Here is a 21,678-nt window from a genome sequence, read left to right on the forward strand (position 1 = left end):
AGATGTGCATCACCTTTCCAGACGTATAGACTCAGTCTTTCTCAGTTTCTCCTCCCACGTCTCATTCAGCTCAGCGATGATCTTCTCTGTCTCCTGCACAAAGACACACACATGCACGCACAGTCACACACACATACAAATGCTTTTAGCAATAGAAGTAACCAAAGCAACAAAGAACAAAAATATGCAAATAATAAATAACAGAATAATTCCAGCTAGTCTAATGCATACACTCACCGGCCAATTTATTAGGTACACCTGTCCAACTGCTCATTGACGCAAATTTCTAATCAGCCAATCACGTGGCAGCAACTCAATGCATTTAGGCATGTAGACATGGTCAAGACGATCTGCTGCAGTTTAAACTGAGCATCAGAATGGGGAAGAAAGGGGATTTAAGTGACTTTGAACATGGCATGGTTGTTAGTGCCAGACGGGCTGGTCTGAGTATTTCAGAAACTGCTGATCTACTGGGATTTTCACGCACAACCATCTCTAGGATTTTCAGAGAATGGTCCGACAAAGAGGAAATATCCAGTGAGCGGCAGTTCTGTGGGCGCAAATGTCTTGTTGATGCCAGAGATCAGAGGAGAATGGCCAGACTGGTTCCAGCTGATGGAAAGGCAACAGTAACTCAAATAAGCACTCGTTACAACCGAGGTCTGCAGAAGAGCATCTCTGAACACACAACACGTCCAACCTTGAGGCGGATGGGCTACAGCAGCAGAAGACCACACCGGGTGCCGCTCCTGTCAGCTAAGAACAGGAAACTGAGGCTACAATTCACACAGGCTCACCAAAACTGGACAATAGAAGATTGGAGAAACGTTGCCTGGTCTGATGAGTCTCCATTTCTGCTGCCACATTCGGACGCTCGGCTCAGTATTTGGCATCTTCAACATGAAAGCATGGATCCATCCTGCCTTGTATCAACGGTTCAGGCTGGTGGTGGTGGTGTAATGGTGTGGGGGATATTTTCTTGGCACACTTTGGGCTCATTAGTACCAATTAAACATCGTGTCAACGCCACAGCCTACCTGAGTGTTGTTGCTGACCATGTCCATCCCTTTATGACCACAGTGTCTCCATCTTCTGATGGCTACTTCCAGCAGGATAATGCACCATGTCTTAAAGCGTGAATCATCTCAGACTGGTTTCTTCAACATGACAATGAGTACACTGTACTCAAATGGCCTCCACAGTCACTAGATCTCAACCCAATAGAGCACCTTTGGGATGTGGTGGAACGGGAGATTGGCATCATGGATGTGCAGCCGACAAATCTGCAGCAACTGTGTGATGCTATCATGTCAATATGGAGCAAAATCTCTGAGCAATATTTCCAGTACCTTGCTGAATCTATGCCATGAAGGATTAAGGCAGTTCTGAAGGCAAAAGGTGGTCTGTCCCGGTACTAGTAAGGTATACCTAATAAAGTCGCCTGTGAGTGTATAATAGTATAACTTAAAGAAAAAAAAATTAAAAATAATATATATATATATAGTGTTTTAATGTTTGGCTATAACAATGACAAATGTTAATATTTATTCAAAAAAACTAATATCTAAACTAATATCAGCTAAATATTTATACAAAACTCTAATACCAACACTCAGTTATTTTTATATAAAGAGACACAGAATAGATTATAAAGTTATTTTATATACAGTACAGTATATATCAAAGTAAAGGTAAATCAGTGAATGAACAAAGAAGTGATATTTGTGAAAAAAAAGATAAGAACATGATTATAAAGGTAAAGATAAATGAATGCTCCGCCCACAATCATAACTCCGCCCTACCTTCAGTCTCTCCGCTGCTTCCTCATTGGTGATCATCTCTCCCTGAAACTCCTCTAATTGGCTGTGGTCATCCAGAGCGGCGGAGTCACTCTCAGGGGCGGGGCCTTCTCCTGAGACAGGAGCAGAGGTAGGCGGAGCCCCGTTGGAGGTGGATTCAGCAGGCATGAGAGTGACGCCAACACTGTTATTATTGACTTCGGCAGCTAAAAGACAAACAGACAAATATTTTCAACACACTTTAACACATTTCCACAAGCGGTACAATACAGTTTAATACAGTGCAGTATGATTCAGGATGGGTTCTTGTGTTTACACTACTAATACTTGTATGTAACTTCATTCTGGTGGCAAAAGAGAGCCATAAACATTACTGAAGGGCTTACAACAGATCCAAGTTTTGCCTTTGAGTAAAGTAATGATTTACAAATACTAAAGCTACTGTAATTAAGCAGTTTTTCCTCAGGAATTGTACTTTACTAAGTAGTTTAAGCAATGCCTATTTTTACTGGAGCACGTTTTTAGCGCAGCATTAAAATTGTCCAAAAGATGCAAAAACATCACACACAGCGAGCGAGAAACTGTGTAGATGATGATGATGATAAAGATTGAGATGTTGACAGTAAGAGGAGTGAAATGGCTTTAAACAATCACTGAATTCACTACAGAATTTGATGTTTTCACACACACACGCACGCACACACACACACGCGTTTGTTTTTGTGAAAAGTGGGTACATTACATGGGTTTCCATTCATATTATGCAGCAAAAACCGTATATTGTATTGCCCTAACACCACCCTACTCCTAAACCCAACCATCACAGGAGACAGTGTGCAGCTTTACTCTCTGATTAAACTCATCTTGTGGAATTTAGAAGCATTTTGAGAAATGAGGACGTCACCAATGTCCTCATATTTCACCTCCTTTTTGTAATACCTGTGTCATACCTATGTCATTATACAGATTTGTGTCCTGATATGTCGCAAAACACGTAGACACACACACACACACACAAACTGCATGTTTTCCATCAGTGCTGCAGTAGTTTGGTTTGCAGCGCCATCTGCTGGACACTCATAGCTTTTTAATCAGGGTGCAAAAGTCATAGCGTTGGCATATCAGCACAGCTAGATTTTTAGGTTACACAAATCCTGCTAATCATGCAAACCTGCTTTCTGTGGGTTTAATATAGGTGTATATATTAATGTAAAGTGTTCTCATAGGTGTATATATTAATGTAAAGTGTTCTAATGTCAAATTAATCACACTTTTTATTTTTAATTCATGAATGAAAAATAATTAAACTCACACATAGAAAAACACATGCTACTTTTATAAAGTGGATTGTCACTCTTTCAGCTCTGAGTTCAGCTTTGAGCTGCTCCAACCAATAGCAGAACAGCGCCTACTAGGGAGCAAGGTTATAATAGTTCTGGATTTTTCATTAGTTTTAGTTTTTATTTCATTTTAACTTTTTGTTTTCAAATTCAGTCAGTTTTTAGATGTAGATTTACTAGTTTTTATATTTAAAAAATTTATTATTTTTAGTTTATTTATTTGTTGCAAGATTCAAAATCGTCAGAATAAATGTTGTACAATAAAAACTCAAAGATAGGCTACTATTTTTGACACAAGAACACTTCCATCTATCACTACTTAAATAGAAATACAACAGCCCACAAGATAGCAGGGCTAAGTGTATATGTGTGCAAGGCTGCTTCTGAGGTTAGACACACAGTAGTAATGAGAAGTTTAGATCTTTTATGCGAACCAGATCTCTCGTGACAATCCTCATAAGTTTGGACTCAAGATATCAAAAATATGTAGTCAGTCAGCAATCATAATTCAGTCAGTAAAACATCACCATGATCTGAAAGCTGTAAATCATAATGTTTTGCAACCCAACTGAAGCATGATTCACTTATTTAAATTCCATTATGACTTTCTGTTATGAAATAAACATACGTTTCGCCAGATTCTCTCATGTAAGCCCTCAGTTTACCGGCGCTGCACTTGTTCAAGTTTGCTTCAGTGACAGCAGGCTGTCATGTACTGTTTGCGTTCGAGTCACTGAATCACGCATGCGCAGTATTATCAGTTCAGTGTAGTGTCCTAATAACTGAATAACTCAGTATATACATTGGTTTATTTCGAGTCAGAGGGGGTATTAGGCATGTTAAAAAGTAAGTAGCTTGTGTATAAGTGCTTAACGTTACTGGAGACGTGAATTTGCTTCAAATGATTCAGTTCAATTCAGGGTTGGGCGATGTTGACCAATTTGGCATCATACGATGTCTAATGTGAAACATCATGATGGACGATGACAACATCGTTATAGGTGGGGGTGGTTGTTGCTAAATATTAATTAATTCATAACTAATTATTTAATTATAGCCTGCCGTTTTCACTACCTGACCCACATGGTCTTTGCTTTACCCATAACCACACCATGAATAAATAAAGTCACACACAAATCACCACCTGTCAATCACTTTTTCCACGGGACTCTGGCAGGAATATGCATGAATCTGGCATGAATTTTTCCCACAGCTGGAGGAGACGAGAGTCCGTTTGGGGTTCACTGTAATTTGTATTGTGATTGATAATAACTATTATTATTAAACTATTATTATTATTATTATGAGGAAATAATAACAAGTCAAGATGCTAGGGCTCGACCGTTTTGGTCGCATATGCGCCATAAATTTTATCTATGCAACCTAAAAATATATTTGGAAGCATTTGAGCGAGTGCATGAATTGTTGTCGTGCCTGTTTTTACTGCGAAATCCTCACGGCATGCGTGGATTTAGGAGACATTTCTGCAGAGTGCATCTTTGCACCTAAAAACGCCAAATGCAGCACTCGGGAACAGATTAAAACAGTTGTTATGTGAACTTGCTGAAGTAAAAAAGCCCGCAATGCTTGCCCCGCCTTTGTGCTCTTCTTATTGGCCCACTGCTCTATAGCTGAACGTGAATGGATTGGTTAATATCAGCTGTCAATCACTCATTCAACGCCTCCTGCCTTCAGATGACAGGAGATACAACTGCGAAAACGTAAAGCGCTGAAGATGAGAGAATGAAAATAACACAGACAGATTTTGTTTTAGAAACCACCTAAAGTTTCTAATAATGGCACATCTTATTAATGATCATGTGCTGAATGTTAATCCACCATTTACACTTTTGCAAGAGTGGATAAAAGACTTCCAGTGGCTTTAAGTCTGCTATGAAAATAACTAAAGCATTCACTGGAAAGTCTGTGGGATGGGGTTTGGTAACAGCGTTTGCACTGAATCTACACATTTTAAGCGCGAGAGGTACTGTATAATCCTTCATTTAATCTTCATGATGCTGTCAGCCATGCAAGTGGCAGCTTTATGTAAACACAGCTAATGAAAAGACTGTTATGGCTATTAAGATGACACGCAAACAATAAGTTATATATCAATATAAATGTGGGGCGGGGCGATGGATGGTGATGCTGGCTCAGCATCGTGAAGTTTATCGTCCATCGGCGATGGATGATGGCATCATCTATCGGCCCAAATAGTTCAATTTGGTGAATTAGCTCAACTGGTTCACTTAGAACACAGGTGTAAATTTCAGCTCCTGGAGGGCCGCAGCTCTGCACAGTTTAGTTTTAACCCTAATTAAACACACCTGATCAAACTAATTAAGTTCTTCAGGTTTGTTTGAGACCTACAGGTAAGTGTGTTGAAGTAGGGTTGGAACTAAACTGTGCATTTCTGCCGCCCTCCAGGAACTGGAATTGACACCTGTGACTTAAAATATCCGGTTAAAAAGAATGATTCGTTCGCTATCAGGATCACTAATACAGAAATAAAAGCCATTATTGGGCACAAATGTGTTAAATGAATACATTTAAGTCTCTGCTTGGTTGTATTTAATGTTGTCACTGTGCTGGTGTCATGTCCACTCATTGTTTTTGTCAGCGAGGATGACTGGAGGAGGATGGGCTTGATCAGGCCAATGGCAGCAGGATTAGAGACTCTGAGGTGTTGTACAGGTCAAACACCTGCAGCACGAAGCAAATATTTTTTTCTTACAGTAGGCTTATGCATTAAACACATTTACATAGACGAAAACGAAGGACGTTTCTGCTGTAATTTTAGTTAGTTTCAGTCAGTTTTATATGTACACAATACAGTTTCTGTTAGTTCTAGTTTTTTTTAAAGACTCGTTTTTATTTTTATTTCAGTTCACGAAAATGTTTTTCCAATTCTAGTTTTCGTTCATTTTCATTAACAAAAATAACCTTGCTATGGAGGCGGGGCTAAAGATAATAAGACCCAATTTGATTGGTCAAATTTAGAAAAACAACCAATGCATAATATAAATGTATTTTACTAGACGTGTTTGTGAAATATATATTGCATATACGCAACCCAGGCACATTCTGAGAACGTAGTCCTATGGACGTTTCTGGACACTGCGAAATACGTAGCCGGGGGTACGTACGGCTGGATTTCATTTTTTTAAGTGAACACTGCGGGGCGGTGTGACGTCGTTCCATTTGGCGCTTGCCGGCCGGCCACTCGCCTCCGTGTGGAGGGCTTTCCTGCTGCAACCAGTTTGTCCGGTTAGCTCTTCGTGTACTTTGGCGGACTCGAGGTGCAGAGAGGGGCTAACCACGACGATGACCAGGTTCGAGTCCGGGGAAGAGCGGTTCCAGAAATTAGGTAAGAAAACAAAAACAAAATCCAAAAAATGAAGCGAACAAGTTCGTCACAGGGTGAGAATGTGGTCAAAATTCGAAAACGTGGTAAAAATTAGATGAGGGCTTTTCTTTTTCTGGACGGCTTTTGTGAATCATCGTTGGTTGGGTTTAGGGACGGAGGAGGGTGGGTCAGCCGATTGGCCGGTCGCACGGTCAATCATTCTGTCATCCAGGCAGAAGGTTGTTCGACAGCGGCCTCTAGCGGGTTTACGCGAGAACGGCGCGGGAAAAAGTGCGCACAGCGGCCTCTCGCGGATTTGCGAAAACAAAAACTGCAAAAATACGTACCTCCCGGGACGTATTTCGCGGTCTCCAGAAACGTCCACGGGACTACGTTCTCAGAATGAGCCTGGGTTGCATATACTAGTATCACAATTACAATAATTTTGCAATATGTTGTGCAGCCCCACAATGTGGGATATGATTCAATAATCATTTTATCTTAAGTAATATTTTTTCAAAATTGCTGGAGGCCAACATTGTAATTAAAACTGAATCTTGATTAATTGCACAGTCCTAAAATAGTTTCATTTGTTTTGACAGCGCTTGAGACTACTCAGTAGTGATGTTCGATACTACAGATTTCCCTTCCGAGCCGATACAGAGTAAAACTCAGGATGGTATCTGTAATACCGATACCAATACTATGTGCAAATACACCTCATGTATCAAATAAATAAAAAATTTAATATTTCAGATGACATCTTCAAAACAGAAAATATTAGTGTGAAATCAGTAAACAAATCATGAAATGGCAAAACATTTAAAACCCCGTCTTGGCTGTTTGTGGAGCTGAATTAGCTGAATCCCTCTGGTCTAGTTGTTACTGGACTGACTGTGTGTGTGTGTCTGACTGATGATATATTACTTAAAAGGGTCACGAAACACCAAAACCCATTTGTTTTAGATGTTGACAATCATATATGTGTCCCACGCTGATATAAACACTATTAGGACACATATATTTCACAAAAAAAGTGAAAATTGGTTGTTTTTTGAGTTGTTTAAAGCAAATTCGTTCTTCCAGTTTGAAACAAATTTTTGAAGCTGCGTCCCGCTGATTAGATCCATGTGTGTAATCCAGCATGGAGACTGGATGCCTGTCCCAGCGAGTACAATGTGACGCATTAGAGTGTGCAGTTTTAATTCATGAGAAAGACTTGCTTCAAACCAATCAGTGCGCTCTATTGTGAATGAGGTGCAACTTCATTAATATGCATGATTTAGAAAGAAAGTTTTTACCTGTTACAGTGTTCAGACGGCAGAGAGACGCCACGTTGTGTTGCCAAAACAAGAGGAAGAACAAGAATAGTTTGGAGACATGGGTCGTCAGTGTTGTGTTTATAAATGTGCTGCAATGAAGGTTTTGTTTTCATTTCCTCCTAATGAGAGCGCAGCTGGACTCGCGTGTGGATTACAATGCACATGACACGCGACAGAAATATGTTTGTAAGGAACATTGTTTACCTGAGAGCTTTTTGCATCTGAAAATTGTGAAATCAGGATTTCCCGCTCATCTCCTTTTAATAAAGACGCTGCTCCAGTTCCTGTCTTTACAGATTTGGTAAGTGTGTGATCAGTGGACTTTATTTGTTTATTCATAGGCAAAGTCTGTTCGCATCGTCAGCAGAACTCTTTCAGTTTTTAAAGACATACCCATACCTAAGTTTAGAGTGCATTAATATCACTACAATATTACAGACTGAAAGATCTGCTGTAGATGCTGCTCTCCGAGTGTAAACATGTAAACACCGCAATCAAACCATTACCGTCGTGTAGGATTTTCACCATATTTTGTGACAGGACACTCTAAACACACACGGCTTTCTGACACTAACTACCGAGTGCATCTAAGTTACAGAGAAATGCAGAGGGTTTTTTCTCCCATTCGCCGTGCGGTATCAAACATTTCATTAATACTACACTCTTCCAGCACTTCCTCACATCCAATATCCCGTTTGTCACGGGGGCATGCACGAAATGTTCTTGAATGAAAGTGCCAAACTGCAGTCCACAAATGAATAATTTGCCAAATAATTTGATTACTGATGTCCATGTAAACACAGTCACTGTCATTCTCCCCTGCGTCTGTGTGTTGTTTTGCCTCTGTGAAAATCAGCATGTGCCCAAAAGGAAACTCCCATTTTTATGCAAAACCTTCCCTCTTTCCCTCCCCTGACACTCCCACCTAAACAGAGCTGGACACACCCACTTTACTGACTTTATTTCAAACTAGAGGTGTGAAAACACCTTTCTGAGACAGGGGGGTTTAGTGGCCCTTTAACATATATTATTTAAAGATCTCAATAGTTTAGTTACTTTCACTGTGTTCATTCATTCATTCATTCATTTTCCTTTGGCTTAGTCTCTATTTCAAAGGTCGTCACAGCGGAATGAACTATTTCAGCATATGTTTTACACAGCGTATGCCCTTCCAGCTGCAACCCAGTACTGGGAAACACCCCTACACTCTCATTCACACACACACTCATACACTATGGCCAATTTAGTTTACCCAATTGACCTACAGTGCATGTGTTTGTGAGGGAAACCAGAGCACCCGGAGGAAACCCACGCCAACATGTGGAGAACATGCAAACTCCACACAGAAACGCCAACTGACCCAGCCGAGACTCAAACCAGCGACTTTCCTGCTGTGAGGCAACAACTGAACTCAAATTACTGAAGTGTCAAATGTAACCAGGTTTTTATTTTGAGAATTAGAGCATAGGAATCTAGCATCGGAGGTGTCGATATTCCAGTCTCGACCCGCACATCACTACTACTCATTTGCTGGTGGGAATGATGTGTGATTATTGGAGCAGTACCTGGAGCGGTCATCAGTCGGCTCAGGCCCTGGGACAGCAGCAGGTCTCGGAGGCGGTTCACTTCCTCCTTCAGCTCTCTGATCAGGCGAGCGTTCGGATCCTCGTTAATTACAGCATTACAGCGGATCTGCTTCGCTCGGTCAGCATATCTGAACACACGAGAGGAGGCTCAGGGAAAACTCACACGCTACAAAAAAGGATGGTCCCACTGTATATCAGGTGGCCTTGACTACTCGGTACTTGCATTCAAAAATAAATACAATGCACTTACTGTGTTCATAATGTATTGCAGAACACTTGAGGTGGGATATCGGTCAGTTTACAGATAAAGTTTGGTGGTGTCGGTGGGTTTAAAGTACACATTAACTAACCGTATTGATTTTATTAGCTTGTTTTGTGCTGAACTATTCATCTGTGCATGTCATTAAGAAAAAAAAAGAAAGTTTGCTCTTGTAATCTAAAAAGGAAATCTGATTCTCAGATTAGGGCTGTCTGAGGTAGTGGGAGTGGCTAATATACTTAATCACGCCCCTCCAGCTGTCAGTTTTGACAACAAACAGAAACGGTGAGGAGCAGGAGGAGTCTGTTAGGTTGTAATAACTCTCCCCAAATCCTTTTCCCCATCTTTCTGAATGAAACGCCTACTTTACTACATCCAATCAGCTCGCAGTAGAAAAACAAGCCACGCCCACTGTTTACTCACTTAATATTCATTTCTCTAGGAACTGCATCATCTTATTGCAACTACCTTATTCTTAACCACTGTTTTATTCTATTGTTTTATTCTGTCTATCTATTATATGTTCTATTCATATCTGTGTTAATCCTGCTTCATTGTTTCATACTGTTTACGACCTATAATGACATGCTTTCTATATTTATATGTTAAATGTTTTCTTGTTTATACTCTTTGACCTGTCTACCCAGTTACCTTTACACACACACACACACACACGGCTGTGCCTGACTGTCTTTTTCATTTCTATTTGTTTTTATGTCGTGTAATTTGTGCATCTCTTTGCATACAAAAGTTATTATTAATAAAATTAAATAAAATAAGAAATAAAAAAGGTGTAAGGCATGGTCAACAGTGTAATTACAAATGTGAGTACAGAAATGAATCACAGATGTAATCACATGCATGTATTTAATCAAGCATAAGTACAATGTAAAACATGTGTTTACACTATAAGCACATTGCAGCAAATGATTAATTTCAGTGCAAGAACATATTCGTTAAAGCCAGCTAATATAAAGTGGGAGCTAAATCATCATCTTGAAATTATAAGGTTCTATCTGACATTTTTGTTAAAATTAAGTTATTCACATATTCTTATTAAATGACAACTTATTTAATACTTATTAAAAAGGTTTTATCTACAAATAAAACTTTAGCTTGGCTCTATGTTCTTTCTGTTAGCTAATCAGCTTTTCTAATGCATGCATGAGAACCAATCAGGATCAGCTTTCTTTGTCATTTCACCGGAAGCCCAAAATCAGAGTCGACTAAATAATGCCGAACCACACAACATTAAGAGGAAACCTGAAACTGAAAAGACGTGTGTAAATGTGATGATTTAGAAGCATGTTTTGACATTGAGATGAAACGTTCAATTTTACATTATGAAAAAAGCAACAAAAGCAACAAAACAACAAGCAACAAAAAATGAATATATTAAATGGGAAATACTTTTATTTGTGTATATATAGTCAGTGAAACATTTTTCAGTGTTTATGAAACTCATTTGCTCATTGTCTGCTTTTCTTTTTAAGTCTTTAAATTTGATATTAAGCCTTGAAGAGCAAATACTTCATTTAAATCATGAGACATTTAATTCAATAGTTCATATAAAGCATAAACGTCAACAAATATGACCGTATTAATTACATATAATTAACAGCTGCACTGGATACAATATTTAGCACGGCCTTGCATGCTTAATTTGAACAAGAAAAAAAATTCATCCTAAATCATTAATTAAATGCTATAAAAAAGCAAAATGTAACTTTCTCAAGCATCAACATATTGCTACAACACCAATTTTAATTTTTTGTGACTGTATTTCTAGATAAGTAATGCTTCAATTAACGATCTGCCAGACAGAACCTTAAAACTCCGAGTGGAAAATGACTATTGAGATTGAGAAGCTTCTATCTGCATTTGCCCTGTGTGTTTTACCCCAATGTGCAAATTTAAGAGAATTTTGATAATTTACATTTAGAGCACATTGAGGGTCTCTGTCATGTTAGTGTATGAAAAAGAACTGTTACACACATATTGTTTGCTATATGGAATGTCAAAACTTTAAAGCTTAATATCCTTTTTCTTTTTTAAATATTTCCCAAATGATGTTTAACAGATTCAGGAAATGTTCACAGTATGTCTGATAATATTTTTTCTTCTGGAGAAAGTCTTATTTGTTTTATTTCGGCTAGAATAAAAGCAGTTTTTAATTTTTTAAACACCATTTTAAGGTCAATATTATTAGCCACTTTAAGCAATTTTTCGATAGTCTCCAGAACAAACCATCATTATACAATAACTTGCCTAATTACCCTAACCTGCCTAGTTAACCTAATTAACCTAGTTAAGCCTTTAAATGTCACTTTAAGCTGTATAGAAGTGTCTTGAAGAATATCTAGTCTAATATTATTTACTGTCATCATGACAAAGAGAAAATAAATCAGTTATTAGAGATGAGTTATTAAAACTATTATGATTAGAAATGTGTTGAAGAAATCTGCTCTCTGTTAAACAGAAATAATAAACAGGGGGGCTAATAATTCTGACTTCAACTGCAATTCCAAGGTGACAAAATGATTTTCTTACTCAAGAGTTTTTGTCTTGTTCCTAATCCAAAATATCTAAAAAATCTTAAATCAAAAAGCATTTTCTAGACAAGTAAAAATGTTTTGTTTTCAGAAATAATGAAGTAAAAATGAAGTGAGTTTTGCCTTAAAACAAGTAAAATAATCTGCTAATGGGGGAAGCAAAATAATCGTGTTTTCGGTTTGAGATGCATTATTTTGTTTACCCCAATGGTAGATTATTTAGCTTGTTTTAAGGAAGAAATAAGGACATGTTGTGCTTGTCTAAAAAATGCTTCTTGATTAAAGAAATTTGAGATATTCTGACAAGAAACGAGACAAAAACTCTGAGTCAGAAATATATATCTTTTATTTTCAGCTGCTCATCCACTGATGGACATGTACCTGAGTGTGCTGAGCGTTTCTTCATAGTTAATATCTGCAGGACTGAGAGCAGCAATCATAGCGGTGCGAGAATTGCCACCTGAAACAAACACACACACACACACACACACACACACACACACACACACACACACACACACACACATTTTACACAGCTGTCTGGATTGCTTGACTCTGATTGGTCAGTCGTGACATTCCAAGGTATCTGAAGTGAGGGATAGTGTCAAGTCTGAAGTGTGTGTGTGTGTGTGTGTGTGAGAAAGAGACGATGGGTAGAGTGTGTGCCTATGTGTGTGTTTCAGAGAGAAAAAGAGACAATATGTAGTGGGGGGGGTGTTTCTGTGTGGAGTTTGCACGATCTCTCCGTGTTGGTGTGGGTTTCCACCGGGTGCTCCAGTTTCCCCCACAGTCCAAACACATGCGCTGTAGGGGAATTGATGAACTAAATTGGCCGTAGTGTATGAGTGTGTGTGTGGGAATTAGTGTGTATGGTTGATTCCCAGTGCTGGGTTGCATCTGGAAGGGCATACACTGTGTAGAACATATGCTGGAATCGTTGGTGGACTAAGCCAATAAGAAAATGAAAGAATGAATGAATGTACTGTGTTTGTACATGTGTGTGTTTAAGTGAGAGAAAGGGAGAATGTGTAGTGTGTGTGTGTGTTTATGTGTGCATCAGTGTTGTGTGAGTGTGTGCATGCTACATTTTAAGGACCAAAAACCCTTTAAAAAATCATTGTCTATTTGTGGTGGAGATTGTGTGTGTATGTGTGTGTGTGTGTGTGTGTCTCACCCAGGTTCTCCTTCAGGATCCAGGTGAGCACAGAGTCTCTATAAGGGATGAACTCACTCTTCCTTCTCTTGCTGCTTTGCTGTTTGTCACAAATAAATATACAAAACAAACATGTGTAACTGAACAAACGAGCACGACTAATGGTTTATGTTTGAGTGTAAAGTATTATACTGTATTGGTCTCACCATTTCAGCCAGAGCAGAGATGACCTTCCCCAGCGTGGTGAGGGACTTATTAATGTTGGCTCCTTCCTGGAGGGCAGACAGAGATTCTGTGAGTAACACTAGCTGTGTTTTCCTCCAGTGATTCAGATTTATGCGCTAAGCTGTAATATTGCATACAACATCTGTGAATAAAGCAGCTTTTCCACCCAATGAGAAACAAAAGAGAACAAGATCACCACTTCCTGATAAACTGGAGCAAATGTAAGTCAGAGAAGTGTAGTTTAGAGCATTGGGGGAAGCCACTGTGGTGTTTTATTCTTCTCTAATGATTGAAAAAAAGATGAAACGCAATGAGTGAGGTGGCTTTTGGAGGCGTGAGACGCTCTTTGGGAGCGCAGACAGATGCTCAAGACAGTTCTGGAGGGAATAATAATTGAAGACTAATAATACTGAAGCACTGTGATGATGGACTGACGGAGGGCTGAGGCCTTTTACAATCAGCAGAACAGCATTTCAGGTCTGCAACAATGGAAAGCTGGAAACACGGAAAGCTGCAAACCAACATTAATGACGCAAAGACCCTCACACACACATTTATATCTGTCAAATCATCTTGAGAGAGAAATACATCACAGGATGCAGACTGATAAAGCACATGAGCAGATTTGACTTAAGTTACTACATGTATTTCCAGCAGAGTTTATATGTATATAAAAATAAAAGGTGTATCTTACTAAGTTGTGCGTACATTTTTAATGCGCATTATAAACATTTATGCACATCTTGTTGTTTCCATTAAGCATTTTTGTATGTGATATTCCTAAATGCGCATAAAAATAAATAGATGCTTAGAGGATGGGATTAACAATGGATAATATATTACCGTTTACCTCTCTCAATATTTAATACATACATATTAAAAGACAAAACAATTCTCCATCACAGGTGATCTTTACCTTCAGTCTCAGGCCTTTGGCTCCTGATGAATCTGCCCGCTCACTTCCTGCCAGGTCCACCAGACTCACCTTACTCACCTGACACACATGAAACAGCAGGTATACTCACAGGTGCATCATCAAATACAGGAGACATGTCCACACACACACACACGCACACACACACGCACCTTCTCTGTGTCAAGGTTGGTCAGCTGATCTTTGCGGTGCTGAGTGAAGACAATAGTGAAGACTGCGTGCGATCGACTGCTCGTCTCGTTCATGTTGGTCGCTGCCACCGTCCTGATCAATCAATCAATCAATCAATCAATCAATCAATCAATCAATCAATCAATCAATCAATCAATCAATCAATCAATCAATCAATCAATCAAATTGATAAATAAATCAAATCGATTAGTGAACACAACTGATCGGTCAGACCATAAATCAGCCAAAATAATTTTTTTTTTAGAAGTTTAGAATATGCAAGTAGTACACAAAATGGGATAACATACAAAGAAAACAAAACAACAACAAAAACATGAAAACACAATGAGCTCTATTTTAACGATCCATGCACAAAGTGTAAAGTGCAGGGCGCAAACGCATTAAGGGCGTGTCAGAATCCACTTTTGCTATTTTAAGGACAAAAAATCCGCTTTGCGCTGTGGCGCATGGTCTAACAGGGTTGAGCTTATTCTTTAAATTAGTTATAGGTGTGTTTTGAGAATGAACCAATCAGAGTCCGATCTCCCATTCCCTTTAAGAGTCAGTTGCGCCATGCCATAGCGCATTTGCTATTTACATGGCAGACTTTGTGAGTGGAAAAACTGAACACTTCACTAGAGAGAAAACAGCTAAACAGAGCATCTACAGCATACGTAATTAATTTCGTTTGTTTCAAAACTATTTCTAAATTCAGTTCTAATTTCCAGCAAAGGAATAAATGAACAATAATAACGAAGTGTGGTCAAAAAACTGAGTTATATCCTAATACACATGCTGTGCCCCATATGGTCTAAAACCTGACAGGTGGGCAAATCTAAGCTTGTTTTTTAATAAAACAAATATAAATACGCATATAATGAATAATACTGCTAATAATAATAACATTATACAAAAGCAAATTGTTATGAATAAACTGAAAAAGCCCCCCCGAGATGAAGAAGGCAGGAAAGTATGGTTTTATATTTATGTAGGCTACAAAATAATATGTTTTGTAATATTTTAATCCTTTAATTCTTTTTCATATGTAAAGATATTTGCGTATTGCTGTACATTCTGTCTGTATTAAGCAGTGTGTAAGCGAGGCACATAACTAACGCACTCTGCGCTGGACAATAGACTGGCTTTGATTTGGTCTATTGAACCGTCTATTTAAGTACCTCAAAATAGCAACGCGCCAGCAATGCGCCTCAACACACCTCCTTTTTTAGATCAAAACGCCTATGGGCGCACGTATGAGCGCAAATGCATTTGCTATTTAAACAGCGTGGCGCAAAACGTCAAAACGACTCTTGCGCCAAGCTGAAACTTGCAAACAACTATTGCGTTGCGCCTTGCGCCGGGTGTATGATAGGGCCCAATGTGTGCGTGTGTGTGCATGTAAAGGTAACTAGGTGGATGGTCAGAGTGCATACATAAGGGGAAAAAATTAAAAATTATATATATATACATATATATATATATATATATATATATATATATATATATATATATATATATATATATATATATATATATATATATATATATATATACACATAAACAACATGTATAACAGTCATTACATAAAACAAATAGCATAGATATAAATAAAATAGAAAGAGGAAAAAAAAACAATCAGTGTTAAGGAGTGACAATAATGATAATAATGTAATGATAGTAATAATGAAAAGGACAACTGTAACAATGACTGACAACAACAATAATAATAATAATAATTACAAGTACTACACCAACTACTACAGAAAATTACTAAATTTACAACTACTGCTGCTACTACAGCCACAACGATGACTACTAATACTACTACAACTGATACGACTACAACAATGACTACTACTGATACGTCTACAACAATGACTACTACTATTGACACTACTACATCTGATACTACTACAACAATGAATCAGTTAAATTGATGAATGAGTTTAATGGATGAATCGTTCAATCAGTCAAATCAATGAATCAGTTAAATCGATGAATCAGTTTAATGGATGAATCGTTCAGTCCGTCAATCAGTCAAATCATTGAATCAGTTAAATCGATGAATGAGTTTAATGGATGAATCTTTCAGTCCGTCAATCAGTCAAATCAATGAATCAGTTAAATCGATGAATCAGTTTAATGGATGAATCGTTCAATCAGTAAAATCAATGAATCAGTGAAATCGATGAATCAGTTTAATTGGTGAATCATTCAGTCCGTCAACCAGTAAAATCAATGAATCAGTGAAATCGATGAATCAGTTTAATTGGTGTATCATTCAGTCCGTCAATCATTCAAATCAATGAATCAGTTAAATCGATGAATCAGTTTAATGGATGAATTGTTCAATCAGTAAAATTAATGAATCAGTTAAATCGATGAATCAGTTTAATTGGTGAATCATTCAGTCCGTCAATCAGTCAAATCAATGAATCAGTTAAATTGATGAATCAGTTTAATGATTGAATCGTTCAATCAGTAAAATTAATAAATCAGTTAAATCGATGAATCCGTTTAATTGATGAATCATTCAGTCCATTAATCAGTCAAATCAATGAATCAGTTAAATTGATGAATCAGTTTAATTGATGAATCATTCAGTCCATCAATCAGTCAAATAAATGAATCTGTTAAATCGATAAATCAGTTTAATTAATGAATCACTCGGTCCCTCAATCCCTCAAATCAATAAATCAGATAAACTGATGAATCAGTCAAATTAATCAATCAAGCGGTCCATCAATCAGTAAAATCAATTAATCGGTTAAATCAATGAATCAGTTTAATTGATCAATCATTCAGTCCACCAACCTGTCAATTTAATGAATCAGTTAATCTAATGAATCAGTCAAATTGATCAATCATGTGGTCCATTAATCAGTCATTCATAAATCAGTTACATTGATGAATCAGTTAAATCAATGAACCAATAAATCAATGAATCAGTCAGCTCTTCGACTAATTTAATCATTGAATCAGTCAAATCAATCTGTCAGTCTACCAGCCCATCAATCCATCAGTCAATGTGAAGTGAGTGCAGTGTGTGTGTGTTAAAGTGTGTTAACGTACCGGGCCTTGTTGCCAGCGTCCATCAGGTCTCGGATGTCATCATATGAGGTGACGGCGAGTTTGGACAGATCCTCCACATACGGCCCCATGATGGGATGCTCTCGCACCCGCAGCGCTCCTTTACTCTTGGGGTTTAGCAGATCACGCACACGCTCACAGTAGATTTCCATGAAGGACACCTAAAAACACACACACAACCATGTACAGCTATCTTTATGGGGACTCTCCACAGCTGTAATGATGTGTGTAGTGTACAGACTGTATATTGTGTCCTCTTCCCCAACACTACCCCTAAACATAAAACATTCTGCACTTTTACATCTTCACAATACTTCATTCTGTCTGATTGTCAGCAATCTGGACTTTAATGGAACTAATTAATGAACAGTCAAACTGATCGATCAGTCAAATAAATTATTCAGCCTCAGTCAAATCAATGAATCAATCAGATTCAAATAATGATTTAGTCTGAGTCACATCAATGAATCAGTCAAACTGAACAATTATTCAGTCCATCAATCAACTAAAGTGATGAAACGAATAAATCAATTGAACCGTCATTCAATCAACAATTTAAATCAATGAATCATTCAAATTGAACAATCAAATCAATCAAAATGCTGCTTTGACACAATCTATTGTCTGCTTTGACACAATCTATATTGTGAAAAGCGCTATATAAATAAACATGAATTGAATTGATCAGCCACTCATCACGGAGAACAAAATATCAAAGGTCAAAATAACTGGTATTACTATACTTGTGGGGACATTTGGTCCTCACAATGCAAGGCATACAATGCACAAACACACACACACACTGATCGAATTCTTCCAGAACAGCACGTCTCGACTCATTTGACCTAAACGCCCTCAAAACCAGAGCTCTTCCAGAACTGATGGATTTCACAACACTGAAATCACAACATCATATTGAGCTGCTGTACAACTGGAACTAATTAACTACCTAACCTGTTATTGAAGCATTGCTAAACTATCAAAATCATTTTTCAAACTGACTTGTCTTCAAATATGTCGATAATATATGTATATTTTTTTAGATATATGTGTGCATATATATGTATGTATATATATATATATATATATATATATATATATATATATATATATATATATATATATATATATATATTATATTTTACATTCTATACATACAAGTGAAGTCACAATTATTCGCCCCCCCCCCCTTTTTTTTTTTTTTTTTTTTTTCTTCCTTTTTTAAATATATCCCAAATGATGTTAAACAGAGCAAGGAAATTTTTACAGTATGTCTGATAATATTTTTTCTTCTGGAAAAAGTCTTATTTGTTTTGTTTCGGCTAGAATAAAAGCAGTTTTTAATTTCTTAAACACCATTTTAAGGTCATTTTAAGATTCTGGCACCACTCCTGTTCAACCTTTATATGCTCCCTCTGAGCCAAATAATGAGAAAGAACCAAATCTCCTACCACAGCTATGCTGATGACACTCAGATCTACCTAGCCTTACTGCCTAATGACTACAGCCCCACTGACACCCTCTTTCTTCAGTCAAACAAAGAGAAAACTGGAGTGATTGCGTTTGGGAACAGAGATGAGGTTCTCAAGGTGAATGCATACCTTGGCTCTATGGGTCAAACAACAAAAAATAAGGTCAAGAATCTTGGTGTGACTCTGGAGTCAGATCTGAGTTTCAATAGTCATGTCAAAGCAGTTAGTAAATCAGCATACTATCATCTCAAAAACATTACAAGAATTAGATGCTTTGTTTCCAGTGAAGACTTCCTGAGAAACTTTTTCATGCTTTTATCAGCAGCAGGGTGGATTACTGTAACGGCCTCCTTACTCGCCTTCCCAAAAACACAGTCAAACAGTTGCAGCTCATCCAGAACGCTGCGGCCAGAATTCTGACCAGAAGCAGGAAATCAGAGCACATCACACCTGTCCTCAGGTCTTTACACAGGCTCCCAGTTACATTCAGAATAGATTTTAAAGTATTATTACTGGTCTATAAATCACTAAATGGCCTAGGAGCTCAATACATTACAGATATGCTCACTGAATACAAACCTAACAGATCACTCAGATCTTTAGGATCAAATAAACTAGAAAGAGTTCCATCAAAGCAGGGTGAATTGGCTTTCAGCTACTAGCAGCGCCCCCTGCTGCTGGAATCAGATGTGCTCCAACATTAGGCACATTCATATCAAGACTGAAAACACATCTGTTTAGCTGTGCCTGTACTGAATGAGCACTGTGCTACGTCCGACAGATCGCACTATTGTGTCTTTCTCTTCTTATCATTCTTTTATAACCTGTTTTAACACATTTTAATCTGTTTTTAATCATTTTTATTATTAGTTTTTATTTTTCTTACACGTGTCTCTTTTATTCCTGTTTGTGTAAAGCACTTTGAATTGCCACTGTGCATGAAATGTGCTATAGAAATAACCTTGCCGTGCTTGTAATTCATTTGTTATATATTATTCGAGATTCACTCCTCTACAAAATCCCCACAATCAATCCAAATAAACCTGGTGAAATTGTATTCACATCGCATTACATATTACAGAAATACAAAATATGGTAATATCAGATTTTTCCAATATTGCGCAGCCCTAATTCAACTATACAGATATACAGATATTTGTTCAACTAATTTACATGACTTTTCCAAAACCTTGTGGGTTTTTCCAAAACTTTTCGAGGCCTGGAAAATGCCATGTCAAAATTCCATGACGTTTCCTGGTTTTCCATAACCGTATATGCCCATATATGACCATATATATGGTATATATTTCCAGCAAATAAATCAGAATTTGTGTTTTATTGATGCATCACCTGCGACTAGTAGACGCCAACTCGACTTTCATAACATAAAAGACAACTTCCAAAAATCTAAATACGTTCAACCCCTCGTGTGAGACAGACAGAGTGTGTGTGTGTGTGTGTGTGTGTGTAGCAGCACCTCTACAGAGTAGGAGAGCTCCGAATCGATGTTCTCACTGGTGCGTTTGAACAGATCCTCACACATCTGCGAAGAAAGAGACGCACACATGTCAAACACACACAGAACAACACTGGACATCGCTGTGTGTGTGAGTGTGTGCATATGACTTTGTGTGTATGTGTGTGTATGTGTGTATGTACCTGAGGAATGATGCCTTGCTGTCCAGGCTCTTGTTTCCCCATCATGGTGTAGGATTTGCCAGCTCCAGTCTGACCGTAAGCGAATATACACACGTTGTAGCCCTCGAACGCGTGAAGCAGCATCTCCTCACCTATATCCAGATACACCTGACGCTGGGACACAAACGCTGGGTCGTCCTCCTAAACACACACACACAGGATTGTTTTTGTGAATTGTGGGGACATCCAAACATTTTTCTATTGCTTTAATACTGTACAAACTGCATTGTTGATCACCCAACACCCACAGGAAATGGTGTGCAGAGAAAAATAATACATAAATAAAACTGGCTCAGTGGTTAGCACTGTGGCCTCACAGCAAGAAGATCCCTGGTTCGAGTTACGGCTGGGTCAGTTGGTGTTTCTGTGTGGAGTTTGCATGTTCTCCCTGTGTTGGCGTGGGTTTCCTCCGGGTCCTCTGGTTTCCCCCATATTCCAAACACATGCACTGTAGGGGAAAACCCACGCCAACACGGGGAGAACATGCAAACTCCACACAGAAACACCAACTGACCCAGCGATCTTCTTGCTGTGAGGTCACAGTGCTAATCACTGAGCCACCGTGACACCCACCGCTAATATAACCTACTGAACACTCTGAAAAGCAGTCTAAAAGTGTAAATAGTTGACTGTATTTTGAAGTGCCCGCATTATAGATATTGTGCATGTCCACACTATCATCATATATTGAATTACTGTATATCAATATGTTCACTTCCAGCCCAGCATTA

The 21,678-nt window shown here is 38.1% G+C and overlaps 1 protein-coding gene across 1 annotated transcript in view; it reads right to left on the reverse strand.

Annotated features, from left to right (window-relative positions):
* Positions 1-21,678, reverse strand: part of si:ch73-375g18.1 (kinesin-like protein KIF1C) — a 57,011-nt gene that overhangs the window by 18,899 nt on the left and 16,434 nt on the right. The window contains exons 4-14 of the mRNA XM_056449204.1: positions 20,909-21,088; positions 20,727-20,792; positions 17,760-17,938; positions 14,669-14,780; positions 14,499-14,576; positions 13,564-13,629; positions 13,379-13,457; positions 12,586-12,664; positions 9,373-9,521; positions 1,803-2,005; positions 14-93 (exon numbers count right to left, since the gene is read on the reverse strand). Of these exons, the coding sequence (XP_056305179.1) occupies positions 14-93; positions 1,803-2,005; positions 9,373-9,521; positions 12,586-12,664; positions 13,379-13,457; positions 13,564-13,629; positions 14,499-14,576; positions 14,669-14,780; positions 17,760-17,938; positions 20,727-20,792; positions 20,909-21,088 (1,271 nt within the window). The remainder of the gene's footprint in view (positions 1-13; positions 94-1,802; positions 2,006-9,372; positions 9,522-12,585; positions 12,665-13,378; positions 13,458-13,563; positions 13,630-14,498; positions 14,577-14,668; positions 14,781-17,759; positions 17,939-20,726; positions 20,793-20,908; positions 21,089-21,678) is intronic.

Source organism: Danio aesculapii, chromosome 23 (genome assembly GCF_903798145.1).
Source record: "Danio aesculapii chromosome 23, fDanAes4.1, whole genome shotgun sequence".
Lineage (NCBI taxonomy): Eukaryota > Metazoa > Chordata > Actinopteri > Cypriniformes > Danionidae > Danio > Danio aesculapii.